The 20,392-nt window shown below is 46.3% G+C and overlaps 2 protein-coding genes across 2 annotated transcripts; one reads left to right on the forward strand and one right to left on the reverse strand.

Moving 5' to 3' along the window:
- The first annotated feature begins 214 nt into the window (after positions 1–214).
- Positions 215–1,150, forward strand: LOC140897603 (olfactory receptor 51G2-like). Its single transcript, XM_073310447.1, has one exon. The coding sequence runs from the start codon at positions 215–217 to the stop codon at positions 1,148–1,150; it is 936 nt and encodes a 311-aa protein (XP_073166548.1).
- A 13,957-nt stretch (positions 1,151–15,107) lies between these two features.
- LOC140897652 (olfactory receptor 51G2-like) lies at positions 15,108–16,043 on the reverse strand. The gene has a single exon (XM_078849409.1). The coding sequence runs from the start codon at positions 16,041–16,043 to the stop codon at positions 15,108–15,110; it is 936 nt and encodes a 311-aa protein (XP_078705535.1).
- Between the last annotated feature and the right edge of the window lie 4,349 nt (positions 16,044–20,392).

Consider the following 20,392-nt stretch of genomic DNA (forward strand, 5'->3'; position numbering starts at 1 on the left):
GCTAGATGAACTGCAGGTCCAGTCTCGCAGTGCCTATCTTCTTATCTGTGGTATAAATCCAAGACTATGTTTTTGCTGATATTCCTTGAGCTACTGGGAGCCTCTAAAATTGCACAGAGAGCAGAATGATGTTTCATTAAATACCACCTTGTCACCTGTTCTTTTTCCTTTCAGGAAGGAAAGTCCAAAACTCTTGGGACCTCCCATGTACAGTATGTCAGATGTCAATGACACCAGACTCAAATCTGCAATGTTCCTTCTCACCGGGATACCTGGGCAGGAAGACGTCCATCTCTGGATCGCTATCCCCTTCTGCTTCATTTATGTTTTTTCAATATTGGGAAATGCAACCATTCTGTTCATTATAAAAACAGATCCAAGCCTCCATGAGCCCATGTACATTTTACTTTCCATGTTGGCCATCACGGACCTTGGCTTATCGATATCCACCACACCGACAATACTGGGTATGTACTTGTTTAACTCTAGGGAGATCAGCCTCGATGCTTGTTTTGCCCAGGTGTTCTTCATCCACTCATTTGCAATCATTGAATCCTCCATACTCTTGTTGATGGCGTTTGACCACTTTGTCGCGACTTCTAACCCACTGAGATATGCTTCCATCTTAACCCTGCCGAGGATATTCAAGATGGGACTGGTATGTGTGCTACGAGGGGTGGCTGTATCATTCCCATTCCCCTTTCTCCTGAAACGGTTCCAATACTGTCGAGTCAATGTCCTCTCCCATTCCTACTGCCTGCATCAGGATGTCATGAAGCTGGCTTGTTCGGATATCACAGTCAACTACATCTATGGCTTGTTTCTTACGGTCTCCATCGTGGGGTTGGATTCACTGCTCATCTTCCTCTCTTATGTGATGATCCTCAAAACGGTGCTGAGTGTTGCATCCCACACGGAGTGCCTCAGGGCCCTGAACACCTGCGTCTCCCACCTCTGTGCCGTCCTGCTCTTCTACACACCAGATATTGGCTTGTCTTTGATACACAGATTGGGGAAAGTCTCTTCTCCCTTACTACAGTTTGTCCTGGGCTACATCTACCTGCTCGTCCCGCCCCTGATGAACCCAGTCGTGTACAGTGTGAAAAGCAAACATCTTCGTGGGAGGATAATCAGAGTATTTGTCAAGTGAAAGGTCAATGTTGGCTCCAGTGCTGCTGACCTGGGAGATGAAAGACATGGGCCACCTATTCTTTGCTGGACCCTTACATCTGAGACGACATGAGCTACTGATCTCCAGTCTGTAGGGAGAGGTTCACACAGTATTTAAGGTCTGGAGCAATGGGAGAGGGGCTGGTGAGGAAGGACAGCTCACTGCGGGATGGAAACCAAGGCAGTCAGCAGCATTTACAAAGGGCTTGTCTACACTGCCAAGTTTTGTCAATGAAACTTATGTTGACACGAAAAAATCGACAAAAGCAAAGTCGCCAAAGCGAGTCTACATTTGCTCCCTCTGTCAACAGATTGTGTCCACATTCGGGGCACCATTCTCGACAGCGTGAGCGATGCACTGTGAGAATGCATTCCACAGTACCTGGGGACACCATTCTGACGTTGCACCCTATAATGCTTTCTGGAAGTATGCTCATGAATGTAAATATGACATAACTGGAATGTTTGATTCTATCTATGCCATGTAACATATCCCTGTAAAGGTTCTGATCTACTGAATATATTCATCCTATTTGTATGCATGTGTCATTATTGTGTTTGAAGTTATGAATAGTGGCTGTGTACTTGTTTGATTTTAAGTAGCCTACGTAAGGCATTTGGTCAGCTTCTTAAGAAAGGAATTTGCAAGTTGAGTGCACAATCAAGAAACACTTAATTGACAATGGAACCTTGGAAGATTCCAATCCACATAAAAAGTCTACTTATGATTTTCAAGGTAGCATGTGAACAATGGCTGCCACCTGTAAAGTTTTGAGTCTTGCATGGACATGTGACTTGCCCATATGACTCCAAAAGTGCAGCTTTTAGCTGGATTCTGCATAGGAGAGAGAAGGAGTTTCCACCCACAAGAGAAAATCTATTTAAGCCTGGTGGAGACCCTTCCATTTTGTCTTCAGCTGGCTCAAGAGATAGCCTTTCCACCCCCAAAGAATACCTGAAAGAAACTGGAACAAAGAACAATAACCACAGGGGTGTGAGTGATTGCTGGACCCAGACTAGAAGGAGGCTAGTCTGTCAAAGAAACTTACTGGAACATCTCTGAGGTTGAGATTTCATCCTTAATCATTTTCTTATTGTACTAGGTTTAGACTTGCGTGCTTTATTTTATTTTGCTTGGCAATTCACTTAAATCCTACTTTCTCTATGTAATAATATCACTTATTACTTATTAATTAACTAATAAATAATTAATACCCAGATTATGTATTAATACCTGGTGGGATGGAAACAGCTTTGCACATCTCTCTATCAGTGTTATAGAGGGTGAACAATTTATGAGTTTACCTGTATAAGCTTTATACAGGATAAAACGGATTTATTTAGGGTTTGGACCCCATTGGAAGTTGGGCATCTGAGTGTTAAAGACAAGAACACGTCTGTAAGCTGCTTCCAATTGAGCTTACAGCTGTTAGGCTATGTGGTTCAGACCTGGGTCTGGGTGTGTAGCAGGCTAGTGGGTTTGGCTCAAACCAGGCAGGGCACTAACATCCTAAGGTGACTGGGCAAAAAAGCAGGAGCAGAAGTAGTCTTGGCACATCAGGTGGCAAGCCCCAGGGGGTTTCTGTGATCCAACCCATCACAGCACATATGATATGTTAAAGCAGGATTCCTAAGTTCATACCCTTTTAAACTTAATGGTACACCACAACTTGGATAAACCCAAAATAACTGGTTAGGACAGAAGGGTGGCTGAAATTCTCACAGGAAGGCTAAGCGTTTCTACGGTCCAGTGTCTTGCTTTTTCATTGTTGTACCTGAAAGGCTAGTTGTTGGTGTTACCCAGAGTAAGCACATTTGAAATACAGATATATAGTCCGTATTGATAACTTCAGGTACAAAAATGAAACATGCACACAAATAGAATAATAATATTCAGCAAATCCTAACTTTTCCAGTGACACATCACAAGACATATCTTATACCAGATGCAACATAATTATGTCATAATCATGTCATAATCACATCACTATCATGAATATGGGGTGTAGCGTCACAACCTCCTTTACTGACACCTCGATGTGGGACTCAATTTGTCTTCTAAAAAGAGGGACTCTGGTGTACTAATCTCCCTCACATCCTCTGCAGTGAACACCAATGCAAAGAATTCATTTAGCCTCTCCGTAATGGCCTCATCTTCCTTGAGTGCTCCTTTAGCACCTCAGTCATCCAGTGGCCCCACTCATTCTTTGGCAGGCTTCCTGCTTCTGATGTACTTTAAAAAATTGTTCCTAATTTTTATGACTTTTCCTAGTTTCCCTTCACATCTTTTGAACTACTTGTGCTGTATTGCCGAGCCCAATTCAAAAACTATGAGCCACACCCCAGAAAATCATGAGATGGTTCAAAATAATGAGATTTAAAAATATACTTATGAGAGCCCCCGACTGTAAGTAACAGAGTTACTCCACAGAGCTCCGGACATAACAGTGACTGGCTCGCACAGCCACTTGGTACTTGAGACACAACTCAGTCTCGCCCCTTCTTCAGCCGTGAGACATGCAAACACTGCGTAAGCAAGGCTCTGTACATTCTGAATAGAAAGAGGCATGACCCAAATCCAGCTACAACTCTCTGTTGGACCGAAGTAACCGCCTCCTCCTGATCCAGCTACCTGCAAACTGGGTGATAATGACGCAATGTGACGGAGAGACTGCCGAGACTCATCAAGCCCTCGGATCGCTACCCCTTCCTGCTTCTCCACGTGGGCACCAATGATACTGCCAAGAATGACCTTGAGCGGATCACTGCGGACTACGTGGCTCTGGGAAGAAGGATAAAGGAGTTTGAGGTGCAAGTGGTGTTCTCGTCCATCCTCCCCATGGAAGGAAAAGGCCAGGGTAGGGACAGTCGAATCGTGGAAGTCAACGAATGGCTACGGAGGTGGTGTCAGAGAGAAGGCTTTGGGTTCTTTGACCATGGGATGGTGTTCCATGAAGGAGGAGTGCTGGGCAGAGACAGGCTCCATCTTACAAAGAGAGGGAAGAGCATCTTTGCGAGCAGGCTCGCTAACCTAGTGAGGAGGACTTTAAACTAGGTTCACCGGGGGAAGGAGACCAAAGCCCTGAGGTAAGTGGGAAAGCGGGATACCGGGAGGAAGCACAGGCAGGAACGTCTGTGAGGGGAGGGCTCCTACCTCATACTGAGAATGAGGGGCGATCAGATCAGCAGGTTATCTCAAGTGCCTATATATAAATGCACAAAGCCTTGGAAACAAGCAGGGAGAACTGGAGGTCCTGGTGATGTCAAGGAATTATGACGTGATTGGAATAACAGAGACTTGGTGGGATAACTCACATGACTGGAGTACTGTCATGGATGGTTATAAACTGTTCAGGAAGGACAAGCAGGGCAGAAAAGGTGAGGGAGTAGCACTGTATGTAAGGGAGCAGTATGACTGCTCAGAGCTCCGGTACGAAACTGCAGAAAAACCTGAGTGTCTCTGGATTAAGTTTAGAAGTGTGAGCAACAAGAGTGATGTAGTGGTGGGAGTCTGCTATAGACCACAGGACCAGGGGGATGAGGTGGATGAGGCTTTCTTCCAGCAACTCGCAGAAGCTACTAGATCGCACGTCCTGGTTCTCATGGGCGACCTTAATCTTCCTGATATCTGCTGGGAGAGCACTACAGCGGTGCATAGACAATCCAAGAAGTTTTTGGAAAATGTAGGGGACAATTTCCTGGTGCAAGTGATGGAGGAACCAACTAGGGGGAGAGCTTTTCTTGACCTACTACTCAGAAACCAAGAAGAATTAGTAGGGGAAGCAAAAGTGGATGGGAATCTGGGAGGCAGTGACCATGAGTTGGTTGAGTTCAGGATCCTGACACAAGGAAGAAAGGTAAGCAGCAGAATTCGACCCTGGACTTCAGGAAAGCAGACTTCAACTCCCTCAGGGAACTGATGGGTAGGATCCCCTGGGGGAATAACATGAAGGGGAAAGGAGTCCAGGAGAGCTGGCTGTATTTCAAGGAATCCCTATTGAGGTTACAGGGACAAACCATCCCAATGTGTCGAAAGAATAGTAAATATGACAGGCGACCAGCTTGCCTTAACGGTGAAGTCCTTGCGGACCTTAAACATAAAAAAGAAGCTTACAAGAAGTGGAAGATTGGACAAATGACCAGGGAAGAGTATAAAAATATTGCTCGGGCATGTAGGAATGAAATCAGGAGGGCCAAATCACAGCTGGAGCTGCAGCTAGCAAGAGATGTTAAGAGTAACAAGAAGGGTTTCTTCAGGTATGTTGGCAACAAGAAGAAAGCCAAGGAAAGTGTGGGCCCCTTACTGAATGAGGGAGGCAACCTAGTGACAGAGGATGTGGAAAAAGCTAATGTACTCAATGCTTTTTTTGCCTCTGTCTTCACGAACAAGGTCATCACAGCATGGGGAGTAGGTGGCCAGCCCTCTGTGGAGAAAGAGGTGGTTAGAGACTATTTAGAAAAGCTGGACATGCACAAGTCCATGGGGCCGGACGTGTTGCATCCGAGAGTGCTGAAGGAATTGGCGGCTGTGATTGCAGAGCCATTGGCCATTATATTTGAAAACTCGTGGCGAACGGGGGAAGTCCGGGATGACTGGAAAAAGGCTAATGTAGTGCCAATCTTTAAAAAAGGGAAGAAGGAGGATCCTGGGAACTACAGGCCAGTCAGCCTCACCTCAGTCCCCGGAAAAATCATGGAGCAGGTCCTCAAGGAATCAATCCTGAAGCACTTAGAGGAGAGGAAAGTGATCGGGAACAGTCAGCATGGATTCACCAAGGGAAGGTCATGCCTGACTAATCTAATCGCCTTCTATGATGAGATTACTAGTTCTGTGGATGAAGGAAAAGCAGTGGATGTATTGTATCTTGACTTTAGCAAAGCTTTTGACACGGTCTCCCACAGTATTCTTGTCAGCAAGTTAAAGAAGTATGGGCCGGATGAATGCACTATAAGGTGGGTAGAAAGTTGGCTAGATTGTCGGGCTCAACGGGTAGTAATCAATGGCTCCATGTCTAGTTGGCAACCGGTATCAAGTGGAGTGCCCCAAGGGTTGGTCCTGGGGCCGCTTTTGTTCAATATCTTCATAAATGATCTGGAGGATGGTGTGGATTGCACTCTCAGCAAATTTGCGGATGATACTAAACTAGGAGGAGTGGTAGATACTCTGGAGGGCAGGGATAGGATACAGAGGGACCTAGACAAATTGGAGGAGTGGGCCAAAAGAAATCTGATGAGGTTCAATAAGGATAAGTGCAGGGTCCTGCACTTAGGACGGAATAACCCAATGCACCGCTACAGACTAGGGACCGAATGGCTAGGCAGCAGTTCTGCGGAAAAGGACCTAGGGGTGACAGTGAATGAGAAGCTGGATATGAGCCAACAGTGTGCCCTTGTTGCCAAGAAGGCCAATGGCATTTGGGGATGTATAAGTAGGGGCATAGCAGCAGATCGAGGGACGTGATCATTCCCCTCTATTCGACATTTGTGAGGCCTGATCTGGAGTACTGTGTCCAGTTTTGGGCCCCACACTACAAGAAGGATGTGGATAAATTGGAGAGAGTCCAGCGAAGGGCAGCAAAGATGATTAGGGGTCTGGAACACATGACTTATGAGGAGAGGCTGAGGGAACTGGGATTGTTTAGTTTGCAGAAGATAAGAGTGAGGGGGGATTTGATAGCTGCTTTCAACTACCTGAGAGGTGGTTCCAAAGGGGATGGTTCTAGACTATTCTCAGTGGTAGAAGAGGACAGGACAAGGAGTAATGGTCTCAAGTTGCAGTGTGGGGGGTTTAGGTTGGATATTAGGAAAATCTTTTTCATTAGGAGGGTGGTGAAACACTGGAATGTGTTACGTAGGGAGGTGGTAGAATCTCCTTCCTTAGAAGTTTTTAAGGTCAGGCTTGACAAAGCCCTGGCTGGGATGATTTAATTGGGGATTGGTCCTGCTTTGAGCAGGGGGTTGGAGTAGATGACCTCCTGAGGTCCCTTCCAACTCTGATATTCCATGATTCTATGATTCTAATGGAAATTTGGATGCAGAGTGTGAGGTCTATCACCAGCACTAGAGCGGCTCTCACTGACCATGGAGTAGGTGGCAGTCAGGAACAAAGTGAGGGGCAGCCCAGCAGGGCTCTGTCTGCCCAGGAAACACTCTCCACATCCTTCACTCTCTGAAACCACGTTCTGCCAAGTTGCAGGAGGGGCCCAGAAATCCCTCATCAAAAGGTGCTGTGCTAATGACAGGCCTCATCACCACGGGGTGTTGAGAAGAGTTGAGGTTCTCCACCCAATACTCCAAATCATCGTTAGGAGGCATAGAGCTGAAATCTCTCTAAAGCTCTTAGCTCTGGCCCCAATTATTGTAGCATCTGAGCGCCTGTCAATCTTTATTTATTTATCATATTTATCAGTACAACACCCCGTGCGGCAGGGCGGAGCTAATAACACCACTGGGCAGATCCCAAAGCCAGAAGACACCACTGCTATCTTGTAGTCTGACCGCCTTTACAGCACATGGCAGAGACCTGCACCAAAATAAGTCCTTGAGCAGTGCTGTTAGAACTACATCCTGACTTTAGCAGCATTAATTCGATTTAACCCTGCACCCGTCCACACAAAGAAGCCCTTTTTTTCCACTTAAAGGGCTCTTAAATCTGATTTCCTTACTCCACCCCTGACAAGGGGATTAGTGCTGAAATCGGCCTTGCTGGGTCGAATTTGGGGTATTGTGGATGCAATTAGATGGTATTGGCCTCCGGGAGCTATCCCAGAGTACTCCATTGTGACCGCTCTGGACAGCACTCTCAACTCAGATGCACTGGCCAGGTAGACAGGAAAAGGCCTGCAAACATTTGAATTTCAATTTCCCGTTTGGACAGCGTGGCAAGCTGCAAGTGAGTGCAGAGCTCATCAGCAGAGGTGACCATGATGGAGTCCCAGAATCACAAAAGAGCTCCAGCATGGACCGAACGGGAGGTACGGTATCTGATTGCTGTATGGTTAGAGGAATCTGTGCTATCAGAACTCCGTTCCAGTTTTTGAAATGCCAAAACCTTCGTCAACATCTCCCAGGGCATGAAGGACAGAGGCCATAACAGGGACCCGAAGCAGCGCCGCGTGAAACTTAAGGAACTGAGGCAATCCTACCAGAAAACCAAAGAGGCAAACGGCCACTCAGGTTCAGAGTCCCAAAAATGCCGCTTCAATGATGAGCTGCATGCCATTTTAGGGGGTTCAGACACCACGACCCCAGTCTTGTTGTTTGACTCCTTCAATGGAGATGGAGGCAACATGGAATCAGGTTTGGGGGACAAGGAAGATGATGATGATGAAGTTGTAGATAGCTCACAGCATGCAAGCGGAGAAACCGGTTTTCCTAACAGCCAGGAACTGTTTCTCACCCTGGACCTGGAGCCAGTAGCCCCTGAACCCACACAAGGCTGCCTCCCAAACCTGCCACGCACAGAAGGAACCTCTGGTGAGTGTACCTTTTAAACTACTATACATGGTTTAAAAGCAAGCATGTTCAATGATTAATTTGCCCTGGCCTTTGCAGATCTCCTGGATGTACTCCCAAAGCCTTTGCAAAAGGTTTCTGGGGAGGGCAGCCTTATTCCATCCACCATGGTAGGACACTTTACCACACCAGGCCAGTAGCACCTACTTGGGAATCATTGCAGAACAAAGCATTGCAGGGTATGTTTGCTGGCATTCAAACAACAGCCGTTCTTTATCTCTCTTTGTTATCCTCTGGAGAGTGATATCGTTCATGATCACCTGGTTGAAATAGGGTGCTTTTCTTAAGGGAACATTCAAAGGTGCCCGTTCCCCCTGGGCTCTTTGCCTGTGTCTAAACAGAAATGTTCCCCACTGTTAGCCACGGGGATGCGGGAGGGGGAGGGGGCTAGCCATGCGCTGGTGGGAGGCAAAATGCGACCTTGGAATGGAAGCACATGTGCTGTGTATGTAATGTTAACAGCAAGGTTTACCATGAAAGAGTGTACCCATTGTTCTATAAAATGTGTCTTTTTAAATACCACTGTCCATTTTTTTCTCCACCAGCTGCATGTGTTTCAAGGATCACAGGATCTTCTCCTTCCCAGAGGCTAGTGAAGAGTAGAAGGCGAAAAAAAAAACCACACTCGTGATGAAATGTTCTCTGAGCTCATGCTGTCCTCCCACACTGACAGAGCACAGACGAATGTGTGGAGGCAGAGTCCAGGAAAGCACAATATGACCAGGAGGAGAGATGGTGGGCTAAGGAGAGTAAGTGGCGGGCTGAAGATAGGGCTGAAGCTGAAAGGTGGCGGCAGCATGATGAGAGGAGGCAGGATTCAATGCTGAGGCTGCTGGAGGATCAAACTAATATGCTCCAGTGTATGGCTGAGCTGCAGGAAAGGCAGCAGGAGCACAGACTGCCTCTACAGCCCCTGTGTAACCAACAGCCCTCCTCCCCAAGTTCCATAATCTCCTCATCCAGATGCCAAAGAATGCGGTGGGGGAGCCTCCAGCCACCCAGCCACTCCACCCCAGAGGAATTCCCAAGCAACAGAAGCCTGGCATTCAATAAGTTTTAAAGTTTTATACTTTTAAAGTGCTGTGTGTCCTTGTCCTTCCCTCCTCCACCACCCCTCTCGGTGCTTCCCTCCTCCACCACCCCTCCCAGGCTACATTGGCAGTTATCCCCCTATTTGTGTGATGAATTAATAAAGAATGCATGAATGTGAAGCAACAATGTCTTTATTGCCTCTGGAAGCGGTGATCGAAGGAAGGAGGGCAGGGTGGTTAGCTTACAGCGAAGAAGAGTGAACCAAGGGGCAGGGGGTTTCATCAAGGAGAAACAAACAGAACTTTCACACCGCAGCCTGGACAGTCATGAAACTGGTTTTCAAAGCTTCTCTGATGTGCACCGTGCCCTCCTGTGCTCTTCGAACCGCTCTGGTGTCTGGCTGCACGTAACCAGCGGCCAGGCGATTTGCCTCAACTTCCCTCTCCACCATAAACGTCTCCCTCTTACTCTCACAGATATTGTGGAGCACACAGTAAGCAGTAGTAACAGTGGGAAGATTGGTTTCGCTGAGGTCTAACCCAGTCAGTAAACTGCACCAGCGCGCTTTTAAATATCCAAATTCACATTCTACCACCATTTTGCGCTTGCTCAGCCTGTACTTGAACAGCTCCTGACTACTGTCCAGGCTGCCTGTGTACGGCTTCATGAGCCAGGGCATTAAGGGGTAGGCTGGGTCCCCAAGGATAACTATAGGCATTTCAACATCCCCAACAGTTATTTTCTGGTCTGGGAAGAAAGTCCTGCAGCTTTTGAAACAGACCAGAGTTCCTGAAGATGCGAGCGTCATGTACCTTGGTGCAGTGGTGAAACGTCCCTTGAGATCCACCAGTGCTTACAGCACCATTGAAAAGTACACCTTGTGGTTCATGAACTTGCAGGCTTGGTGCTCTGGTGCCGAGATAGGTATATGGGTTCCGTCTATCGCCCCACCACAGTTAGGGAATCCCATTGCTGCAAAGCCATCCTCTATGACCTGCACATTTGCCACGGCCACTACCCTTGATATCAGCAGATCTTTGATTGTGTTGGCTACTTGCATCACAGCAGCCCCCACAGTAGATCTGCCCACGCCAAGTTGATTCTCAACTGACCGGTAGCTGTCTGTCATTGCAAGCTTCCACAGGGCTATTGTCACTCGCTTCTCAACTGTGAGGGCTGCTCTCATCTTGGTATTCATGCGCTTCATGGCAGGGGAAAGCAAATTACAAAGTTCCATGAAAGTGCCTTACGCATGCAAAAGTTTCATAGCCACTGGGAATCGTCCCAGACCTGCAACCCCATGCGGTCCCACCAGTCTGTGCTTGTTTCCCGGGCCCAGAATTGGCGTTCCACAGCATGAACCTGTCCCATTAGCACCGTGATGACTGCATTGCCAGGGCCCATGCTTTGAGAGAATTCTGCGTCCATGTCCGCATCACTCTCGTCACTGTGCTGACGTCACCTATTCGCCCGGTTTCGCTTTGGCAGGTTCTGGTGCTGCATATACTGCTGGATAATGCACGTGGTGTTTAATGTGCTCCTAATTGCCAAAGTGATCTGAGCCATTGCTGCCATTGTCTGCCATTGTCAGCCATTGTCTGCCATTGCTTTCAGTTCATTCTCATGGTTCTTCTCTCAACTGTCTTCAATTTATCAATGTCTTTCTTGAACTGTAGACAAATGAACTGGACACAACATCACAGCAGTGGTTGCACCAGTACCAAATATAGAGGAAAAATAACCTTTGCTCAAACTTGAGATTCCCTTGCTTGTACATCCTGGATTGCACAAGCTTTTTCATTCTTAGTGTCACACTAGGAGTTCGTGTTCAGCTGATTAACCACTCTGACCCCCCAAGTCTTTTTCAGGATCACTGCTTCCCAGTTATGAAACCGCCATCTAAGAGGGATGGCTAGCATCCCTTCTTCCTCGATGTACACCTTTATACTGAGCCGGATTAAAACACATATTGCAGAGGCACAGATGGACTGAGTTGCCCAAAGTCACAGAAGAAGACTTTGGAAAAGCACGGAACTGAAGCCACTTCTTCAGAGCCCCGGATTCGCACTTTAACCCTGAACCATCCTTCATCTCTGGGGCAAGTGACTGAGTGGGGGCAGCTGGCAGCTCAGCATGCTGCGATTACCAGAAACTCACGCAATTACACTCCTGTGACAACACTAAACAGGAACCCAAGAACAATTCCTTTTCCAGACAATAAGGCTGAGTCATGCATTATCCTGAATCTCCTGAGGGACAGATCCATTGGCCAGGGCACAGAGCACGGTCATAGTGGACAAGCAATTCCACAGGAGCTCCCAGTGGGACTCAGAATGGGCTAATGTGATCCATAGGGACATGAGACTGGAAGGGACCTCCTGGGTCAATGAGCCCAGTCCCCTTTTATGGCAGGCAACCCCACCATATCACCCAGTGCATAAACCTGTCAAAATCTATCTTCAAACATTGTTTCCCCCCCTTTCTGTTTGGCAGCTATTTGAGAACCTCCCTACTCTAATGCTCAGAAACCAACTTCTCATTTCCAGCCTCGGTTTGCTCTTGGCTAGTTTGTCCTCATTTGTTCTTGTGCCTACTACTTCCCTATCTCGCTTCACATGTTCTAGGATCTCATATGTTTTGTTCACTCCTGCAGCACACTGGCACATGTATTTTTGACTGTGTTGGTCATTAACCAGGGGAACAAACTCTCAAAGGACGTTGTGGATTCTCCTGATGTCTCCAAACCAATATTACATGCCTTCCTAAAAGATACGCTTTAGAGGAACAGAAGTGATACTTCAGTCAGATACAAGTCTTTGGGCTCAATATGGGGGTAAACTGGGAGAAAGTCTCCAGGAGGTTAGACTCGATAATCTAATGGTCCCTTCTTTCCTCAACTTCTATAAATCTTTCATTTATTGTCTTGAGTGAATTTCTATTTTGGATGCAACTGAAGAAAGTTGCTATTCTGAATGCTTCCAATCACTCAACAAGAATATATGCTGGCCTAGAAGACTCAAGATTGTCACAGTGAAACCAGGATTTATGGACTCTTTACCCTGTAAACCAGATCCTTTCCTGTCATGAGAGGAATCTCACAATTTAATCATGATGGGTGTGGAGAAAGTACACAGGGAAGTGTTATTTACTCCTTCTCATAACACAAGAACTAGGGTCACCAATTGAAACTAATAGGCAGCAGGTTTAATACAGCAAAAGGAAGTATCTCTTCACACAACGCACAGCCACCCTATGGAACTCCTTGCCAGAGGAATTAGTGAAGGCCAGGATTATAACAGGGATCAAAAAAGAACTAGATAAATTAGTGGAGGAGAGGTCCTAAATGCCTATTTCCCAGGATGGGCAGGGATGGTATTTCTCTCTTATGTTTCCGAGAAGCTGGCAATGGACGACAGGAGAAGGACCACTTGATGATTCCCTGTTCTGTTCATTCCCTCTGGGGCACCTGGCATTGGCCACTATTGGAAGACAGGATACTGAGTTAAATGGAACATTTGTCTGACCCACTATGGCTGTTCTTGGATTCTGATGTTTTTAATTGTCCCACCGTTTGATCTGGGAACAACATGCCATCGATGATAAAAGCTTATCACCCAGCAGCACTGAATGGACACTTGACACTCTTACTTCTGACCAGAGCTATACAGTCACTCCCAGCCTCCTTGAAATGAGGAGCTTTAGTAGCAAACAGAACTGGCCCAACTTACATTCTTTTGGGAAGACCAACTTACATTCTTTTGGGAAGACAAGAAGCTCTTGGGACCCAGCCTAGTTTCCCTGTGGCTCTTAGAGCATCACCCCATGTGTCTTTCCTTTTCGGTTGGAAGCAGCCTTTGCTGAAACCTGTGTGAGCCTAGGCGCAGCCACCATAGTACTCAGCAGCATCTGTGTTACAGGGCCTAGGTGTGAAGCTGACCTTTGCCCTCAGACTGCTTTCTCTCAACCAGACAATCAAAGAGGAGGCCTCTGTGGCCTTGATCCATAGTTTGGCAGTGAGACCCATTTAGCCTCAATGGCTTACAATCACTGGTTCTGTGACTGTGCTGAACCTCCCTGGGACACTCCAACATTTTCCTCAGAAATCCACTACTTAACCTTCACTGTCACCCCCACATCTGCCACAGACACTAAGGGGCTGGAGTCATGGGGCTTCCCAGAAGACAGCTGCCACAGGAGGCTGCGATAAGAGGCCTTTTATAGACAAATGTCAGAGGTGTTGCTCTGTGGAAACCTGACACAGCCCTGATCTTAAGGTCTCAGAGTATCGAACTGCATCGAATGTATTTATCCTCCCACCACCGCTGTGAGGCAGGGCAAGGCTATTATCCACCTGTGCAGAGATATCCAATGGCTTGGCCAGAGTCATGCATGGCCTGGGAATCAAACCCAGCTGTCTGGAGTTGCAGAGCCATGCCCAGACAACAGGACCAGCCTTCCAGACACCTGAGTGTTGACAGGCCTGGTTGCATTCTCTGCTGCGCCAGCTGACCTCCCCCCTGAGCTGTATAGAGTGGGCATGGCTATGGGTCAGTTAAAGAGGTTTGATTCACTGACCTGTTTTCTCCCTGCCTCAGCAGAGTTTAGAGCAGCCTAGGGGCTTGGATGACATCTGCCCATTGGTAACGACTTCAAAGAGCACAGCCCACTTTGGCCAAGTCCCTGCGGATGGAACCACCCCAGAATGCCACCTTGGAGTCTGAGGTGCCCCTGCAGGAACCCTGCCCATCCCTCTATGGTCCTTGCAATCACTTACTGTCAGCCTCGGATATTTAAAACAAGAGCCCCCTTTGTGGGGTTGCATTTATTTAGTCTTCGCCAAAACACAAGGTCTCTTAACCTCCAGCCCAGCCTTCTCCTGCACTCAGGATCAACCCCACGGTCCTGATTACTGCTGTCAGTGTTGGTTCAGACCCTACTCCCCTTTTTCCCCTGAAGCCCGGTCCTCTGCCTCATATCTTCTCACTAAGCCCACCCTTTTTCTCCTCCACTTTCCCCAAGGCTCTGCCTCTGAGCCAGGCCAGAATCGGGCCATTTCAAGAGCTGCCCTGGGAGCAAAGGTTGTTGTGGGGAGCCCAAGACTCTCCACATTCCCTGACTTGTACATCCTGGGGGATAAAATGTAGAGGGTGTAGGTCACCGCACAGTGGCTCTGTTTCCCTGTGCAACTCTTAGAAAGGCCTGACTCTGGCTAAGGGGGCAGAGTCTCAGATAAAGGGGAATAGGAGAGGTGTTATCTTCAGAGAAGAGATGGGGCAGAGGAAAGGACTTCATGGGAAGAGGATCCAGGATGGAATTTGTGCCCGTGCCCATCGCTCATCTTTTTCCTCCCCCATGTCACCAGCACTGGAGCCAGGTGATGAACTGACCCTTCACTTGACAAATGCCCTGATTATCCTCTCACGAAGGTGTTTGCTTTTCACACTGTACACAATTGGGTTCATCAGGGGCGGGACCAGCAGGTAGATGTAGCCCAGGATAATCTGAAGCAAGTGAGTAGAGCTATTTCCAAATCTGTGTATCAAAGACAGGCCAATGTCTGATATGTAGAAGAGCACGACAGCGCAGAAATGGGAGACACAGGTGTTCAGGGCCCTGAGGCACTCTCTGTGGGATGCAATACTCAGCACTGTTTTGAGGATCATCACATAAGAGAGGAAGATGAGGAACGAGTCCAATCCATCTGTCATGACTTTAACAAACAAGCCATAGATGCTGTTCACTGAGGTGTCTGAACAAGCCGCCTTCATGATGTCCGGGTGCAGGCAGTAGGAATGGGAGAGGACATTGTCTCGACAGGATTGGAACCATTTCAGGAGAATGGGGAGTGGGAGTATTAGGGCCACCGATCTCACCACAGCCACCAGGCCCATCTTGGATATTCTCGGTGGAGTTAAGATGGAGGTATATCTCAGTGGGTTACAAATTGCGGTGAAGCGGACAAAGGCCATCAACAAGAGGACAAAGGACTCAATTTTTGAAAGCGAGTGGATGAAGAACATCTGGGCAAAACAGGCCTCGAGGCTGATTCTCCTAGAGTTAAACAAGTATATGCCCAGTATCGTCGGTATGGTGGTTATGGATAAGGCAAGGTCTGTGATGGCCAACATGGAAAGGAAAATGTACATGGGCTTATGGAGGCTTGGATCTGTTTTTATAATGAACAGAATGACTGAATTTCCTACAATTGAAAGAACATACATGAAGCAGAAGGGGATAGAGATCCAGAGGTGGATGTCTTCCAGCCCAGGTATCCTGGTGAGAAGGAACATTACAGAGTTGAATTTAGTGTCATTGACAGCTGACATAATGTACTGGGCAGATCTGGGGAGTTTTAAACTTTTCTTCCTGAAAAAGAAATAGAAGAGAAGACTAGGTGATAGTTAGCGAGAAATCTTTCTGCTCTCAGTGCAAGTCGAGGGATTCTCAGGACCTCAAGAGAAAATCAGCAAAAACATTGTCTTGTATTTATGCCCCCAATAGGAAGGTAGGCACTGCCAGACTGGATCAGACCTACAGTCTGTCTAGCCAAGTCTCCAGTAGGCATTACGAGATGCTGCAAAGGAAGGTGAAAGAAGCCCTGCAATAGAGAACTAAGAGATACTCTGATCCCAGGGAAAGTTTCTCCCTGACATCCACTAGTTAGACATATTTTGTCACGTAAATCAGGAAGGTTTAGAATACTTACATCTGTAGTATGTAAGGTCTTGGAGAACATTTTGAAGGAGAAGGTAGTTAAGGACATTGAAGTCAATGGCAAATGGGACAAAATACAACATGGTTTTAGAAATGGTAGATCGTGCCAAACCAACCTGATCTCCTTCTTTGAGAAAGTAACACATTTTTTAGACAAAGGAAACGTAGTGGATCTAATTTACCTAGATTTCAGTAAGGCGTTTGATACCGTGCTACATAGGGAATTATTAGTTAAATTGGATAAGATGGGGATCAATAGGAAAATTGGAAGGTGGATAAGGAATTGGTTAAAGGGGAGACTACAACGGGTCCTACTGAAAGGTGAACTGTCACGCTGGAGGGAGGTTACCAGTGGAGTTCCTCAAGGATGGGTTTGGGGACCAATCTTATTTAACCTTTTTATTACTGACCTTGGCACAAAAAGTGGGAGTGTGCTAATAAAGTTTGCAGATGATAGAAAGCTGGGAGGTACTGCCAATTTAGAGAAGGACAGGGATATCCTACAGGAGGATCTGGATGACCTTGTAAACTGGAGTAATAGTAATAGGATGAAATTGAATAGTGAGACATTTAAGGTCATGCATTTAGGGATTAATAACAAGAATTTTCGTTATAAGCTGGAGACGCATCAATTAGAAGTAACGGAGGAGGAGAAGGACCTTGGAGTATTGGTTGATCATGGGAAGACTATGAGCCGCCAATGTGATATGGCCATGAAAAAAGCCCATGCGGTCTTGGGATGCATCAGGAGAGGTATTTTCAGTAGGGATAAGGAGGTTTTAGTACCGTTATACAAGGCACTGGTGAGACTTCACCTGGAGTACTGTGTGCAGTTCTGGTCTCCCATGTTTAAGAAGGATGAATTCAAACTGGAACAGGTACAAGGAAGGACTACTAGGATGATCCGAGGAATGGAAAACTTGTCTTATGAAAGGAGACTCAAGGAGCTTGGCTTCTTTCGCCTAACTAAAAGAAGGTTGAGGGGAGTTATGATTGTTCTCTATAAATATATCAGACGGATAAATACCAGAGACGGAGAGGAATTATTTAGGCTCAGTACCAATGTGGACACAAAAACAAATGGATATAAACTGGCCTCCAGGAAGTTTAGACTTGAAATTAGACGAAGGTTTCTAACCATCAGATAAGTAAAGTTTTGGAATAGCCTTCAAAGGGAAGCAGTGGGGGCAAAAGATCTGTCTGGCTTTAAGATTAAACTCGATAAGTTTATGGAGGAGATGGTCTGATGGGATAATATGGTTTTGGTATTTAAATATTCATGGTAAATAGATCCAATGGCCTGTGATGGGATATTAGATGGGGTGGGATCTGAGATACCCAGGAAAGAATTTCCTGTAGTATCTGGCTGGTGAATCTTGCCCTTATGCTCAGGGTTTAGCTGATCACCATATTTGGGGTCGGGAAGGAATTTTCCTCCAGGTCAAATTGGAAGAGGCCCTGGAGGTTTTTCACCTTCCTCTGTAGCATGGGGCAAGGGTCACTTGCTGGGGGATTCTCTGCTCCTTGAAGTCTTTAAACCATGATTTGAGGACTTCAATAGCTCAGACATAGGTGAGAGGTTTTTTGCAGGAGTGGTGGGTGAAATTCTGTGGTCTGCGTTGTGCAGAGGTCAGACGAGATGATCATAATGGTCCCTTCTGACCTAAATATCTATGAATCTAAGACATTTTTTTCAAAAATTCTCAGTACTGTAATAAATGTTAAATTTTCAGAATGGAGATGGGAAACTAGTGGTATTCCCCGAGGGTCAGTCCTACAACCAATCCTATTCAACTTCTTCATAAATGATATGGAGAAAGGGGTAAACAGTGAGGTGGCAAAATTTGCAGATGATACTAAACTGCTCAAGATACTTAAGACCATACTAGACTGTGAAGAACTTCAAACAGATCTCACAAAACTAAGTGATTGGGCAACAAAACGGCAAATGAAATTTAAGGTGGATAAATGCAAAGTAATGCACATTGGAAAAAATATCCCCAAGTCCACATACTGTGCAGCGGCTGTCAAAAAAAGCAAACGGGATGTGAGGAATCAATAAAAAAGGGACAGAGAATAAGATGGAGAATATCTTATTGACCTTATATAAATCCCGGGTGCACCCACATCTTGGATACTGCACACAGATATGGTCCCCTCATCTCAAAAAAGATATACTGGCATTAGAAAAGGTTCAGAAAAGGGCAACTAAAATGATTAGGGGTTTGGAACGAGTCCCATATGAGAAGAGATTAAAGAGGCTAGGCCTTTTCAGCTTGGAAAAGAGGAGACTGTGGAGAAAGTGAAAAAAGGAAATGTTATTTACTTGCTCCCATGATATAAGAACTAGGAGCCACCAAATTAAATTAATGGGCAGCAGGTTTAAAACAAAGAAAAGGAAGTTCTTCTTCACTAAGTCAACCTGTGGAACTCCTTGCCTGAGGAGCTTGTGAAGTCTGGATATATGCAGGGTATAAAAGAGAACTGGATCCATTCATGGAGGTTAAGTCCATTAACCTCCATTAAGTCCATTAATGGCGATTAGCCAGGATGGGTAAGGAATGGTGTCCCTAGCCTCTGTTTGTCAGAGGGTGGAGATGGATGGCAGGAGAGAGATCACTTGATCGTTACCTGTTCGGTTCACTCCCTCTGGGGCAACTGGCATTGGCCACTGTTGGTAGACAGGATACTGGGCTGGATGGACCTTTGGTCTGACCCAGGAAGGCCATTCCTATGTTCTTATGTAATTGGATTTCCTGATTACCCATTTAAACATCTCATCCCTCTTTGAAGCCTGAGACGTTCTTGGCCACATTGATATCTTGTGGCTGCGAGTTCCATAGCCTACTTGAGCACTATGTGATTTCACAATTCTGACCTTCATACAGACACTCTTTCTGGTCACACACTTCTGAGTTGGCCCATTGTATCATGATGCCCATAAACACAAGGCAAGTGCATGGCGAAGACGGTCATTTTATTTATCTGCCCTGCATTGGAGATATTTATAAACATGTTTCATTGCGTCACGGATATACTTTTTATTTTCTCCACTGCTGAGACTTCAAATTATTCCACTCTCTCTTTCCAGCACATGGGATAAATTCTTAGTGCCAGGTTCTTAATTCAATAATCGTGACTTCTACTGGGTTGCTCCAGATTTACATGTGTAAATTCAGTCAGAACCGGGCTCCGTTAACTTTCCCTTACCATATGCTCCCGGTGATACACTCTGACCCACAAGAATCCCCCCAAGGGAAGCTGAAGTGCTTTGCCTGGCCAATGTTAACTGAAGCCTGAGCATTCGATCTTCCTCACAGGACCTGCATCCTCTCCCGATGCTCGGGTCTATAGATACTTGGCAAGTTACAAGCTTACACAGGCAGTTACTTCAGCTGGGCAGGAGAGGAATTGGCATCACAAATGGGTGAATATGCAAACACTACTTTTGCACTAATACCCATTTACACATCTGTAGTTTAGCACACACCTGTCAACCCATTCCTTCCCCTCTGATCTTCTTTCAGGGATGATTTCTTAGCTTACAGTGGGACTTAAAATGCACGGTTTGTCATCTGGATTTCTTCAGAATCTGAAAAGATCGCAGTGTCTCAGCTCTCATTCAGTCCCTTGTCAGCAAACAGAAGTCTAATAGCTGCTCTGTCCCTGGGTTAATAGCTGACTGGTTCTCCTCAGGTTTTCTTCTGTCAGTCTGTAGCCCATATCCAGAGTGGTAACAAGCCTTGGAGTCAGGATAGAAAATATTCATTCCCTGAGCTCTGACTCACTCGTACCTCATAACCCCAGCACCGGTTATGCATCCACGATGAGGGTTTGCAGGAAGTGGATTTGAAAGTCAAATGCATGAGTATTCATGGAAATGGAACTTCATTTCCCATATGAAAGTAGTTAATTGCTCTCTTTCTCGCTTGCACTTTGACTGTCTCTGTCCTGTATTCAT

The sequence above is a fragment of the Lepidochelys kempii genome, chromosome 1 (assembly GCF_965140285.1).
Source record: "Lepidochelys kempii isolate rLepKem1 chromosome 1, rLepKem1.hap1, whole genome shotgun sequence".
In the NCBI taxonomy this organism is placed as follows: domain Eukaryota; kingdom Metazoa; phylum Chordata; order Testudines; family Cheloniidae; genus Lepidochelys; species Lepidochelys kempii.

What these genes read in the sequence shown, in the direction of transcription:
- LOC140897603 (XM_073310447.1), top strand. Translation starts at nt 215, where the DNA reads ATGTCAGATGTCAATGACACCAGACTCAAATCTGCAATGTTCCTTCTC.
- LOC140897652 (XM_078849409.1), bottom strand. Translation starts at nt 16,043, where the DNA reads ATGTCAGCTGTCAATGACACTAAATTCAACTCTGTAATGTTCCTTCTC.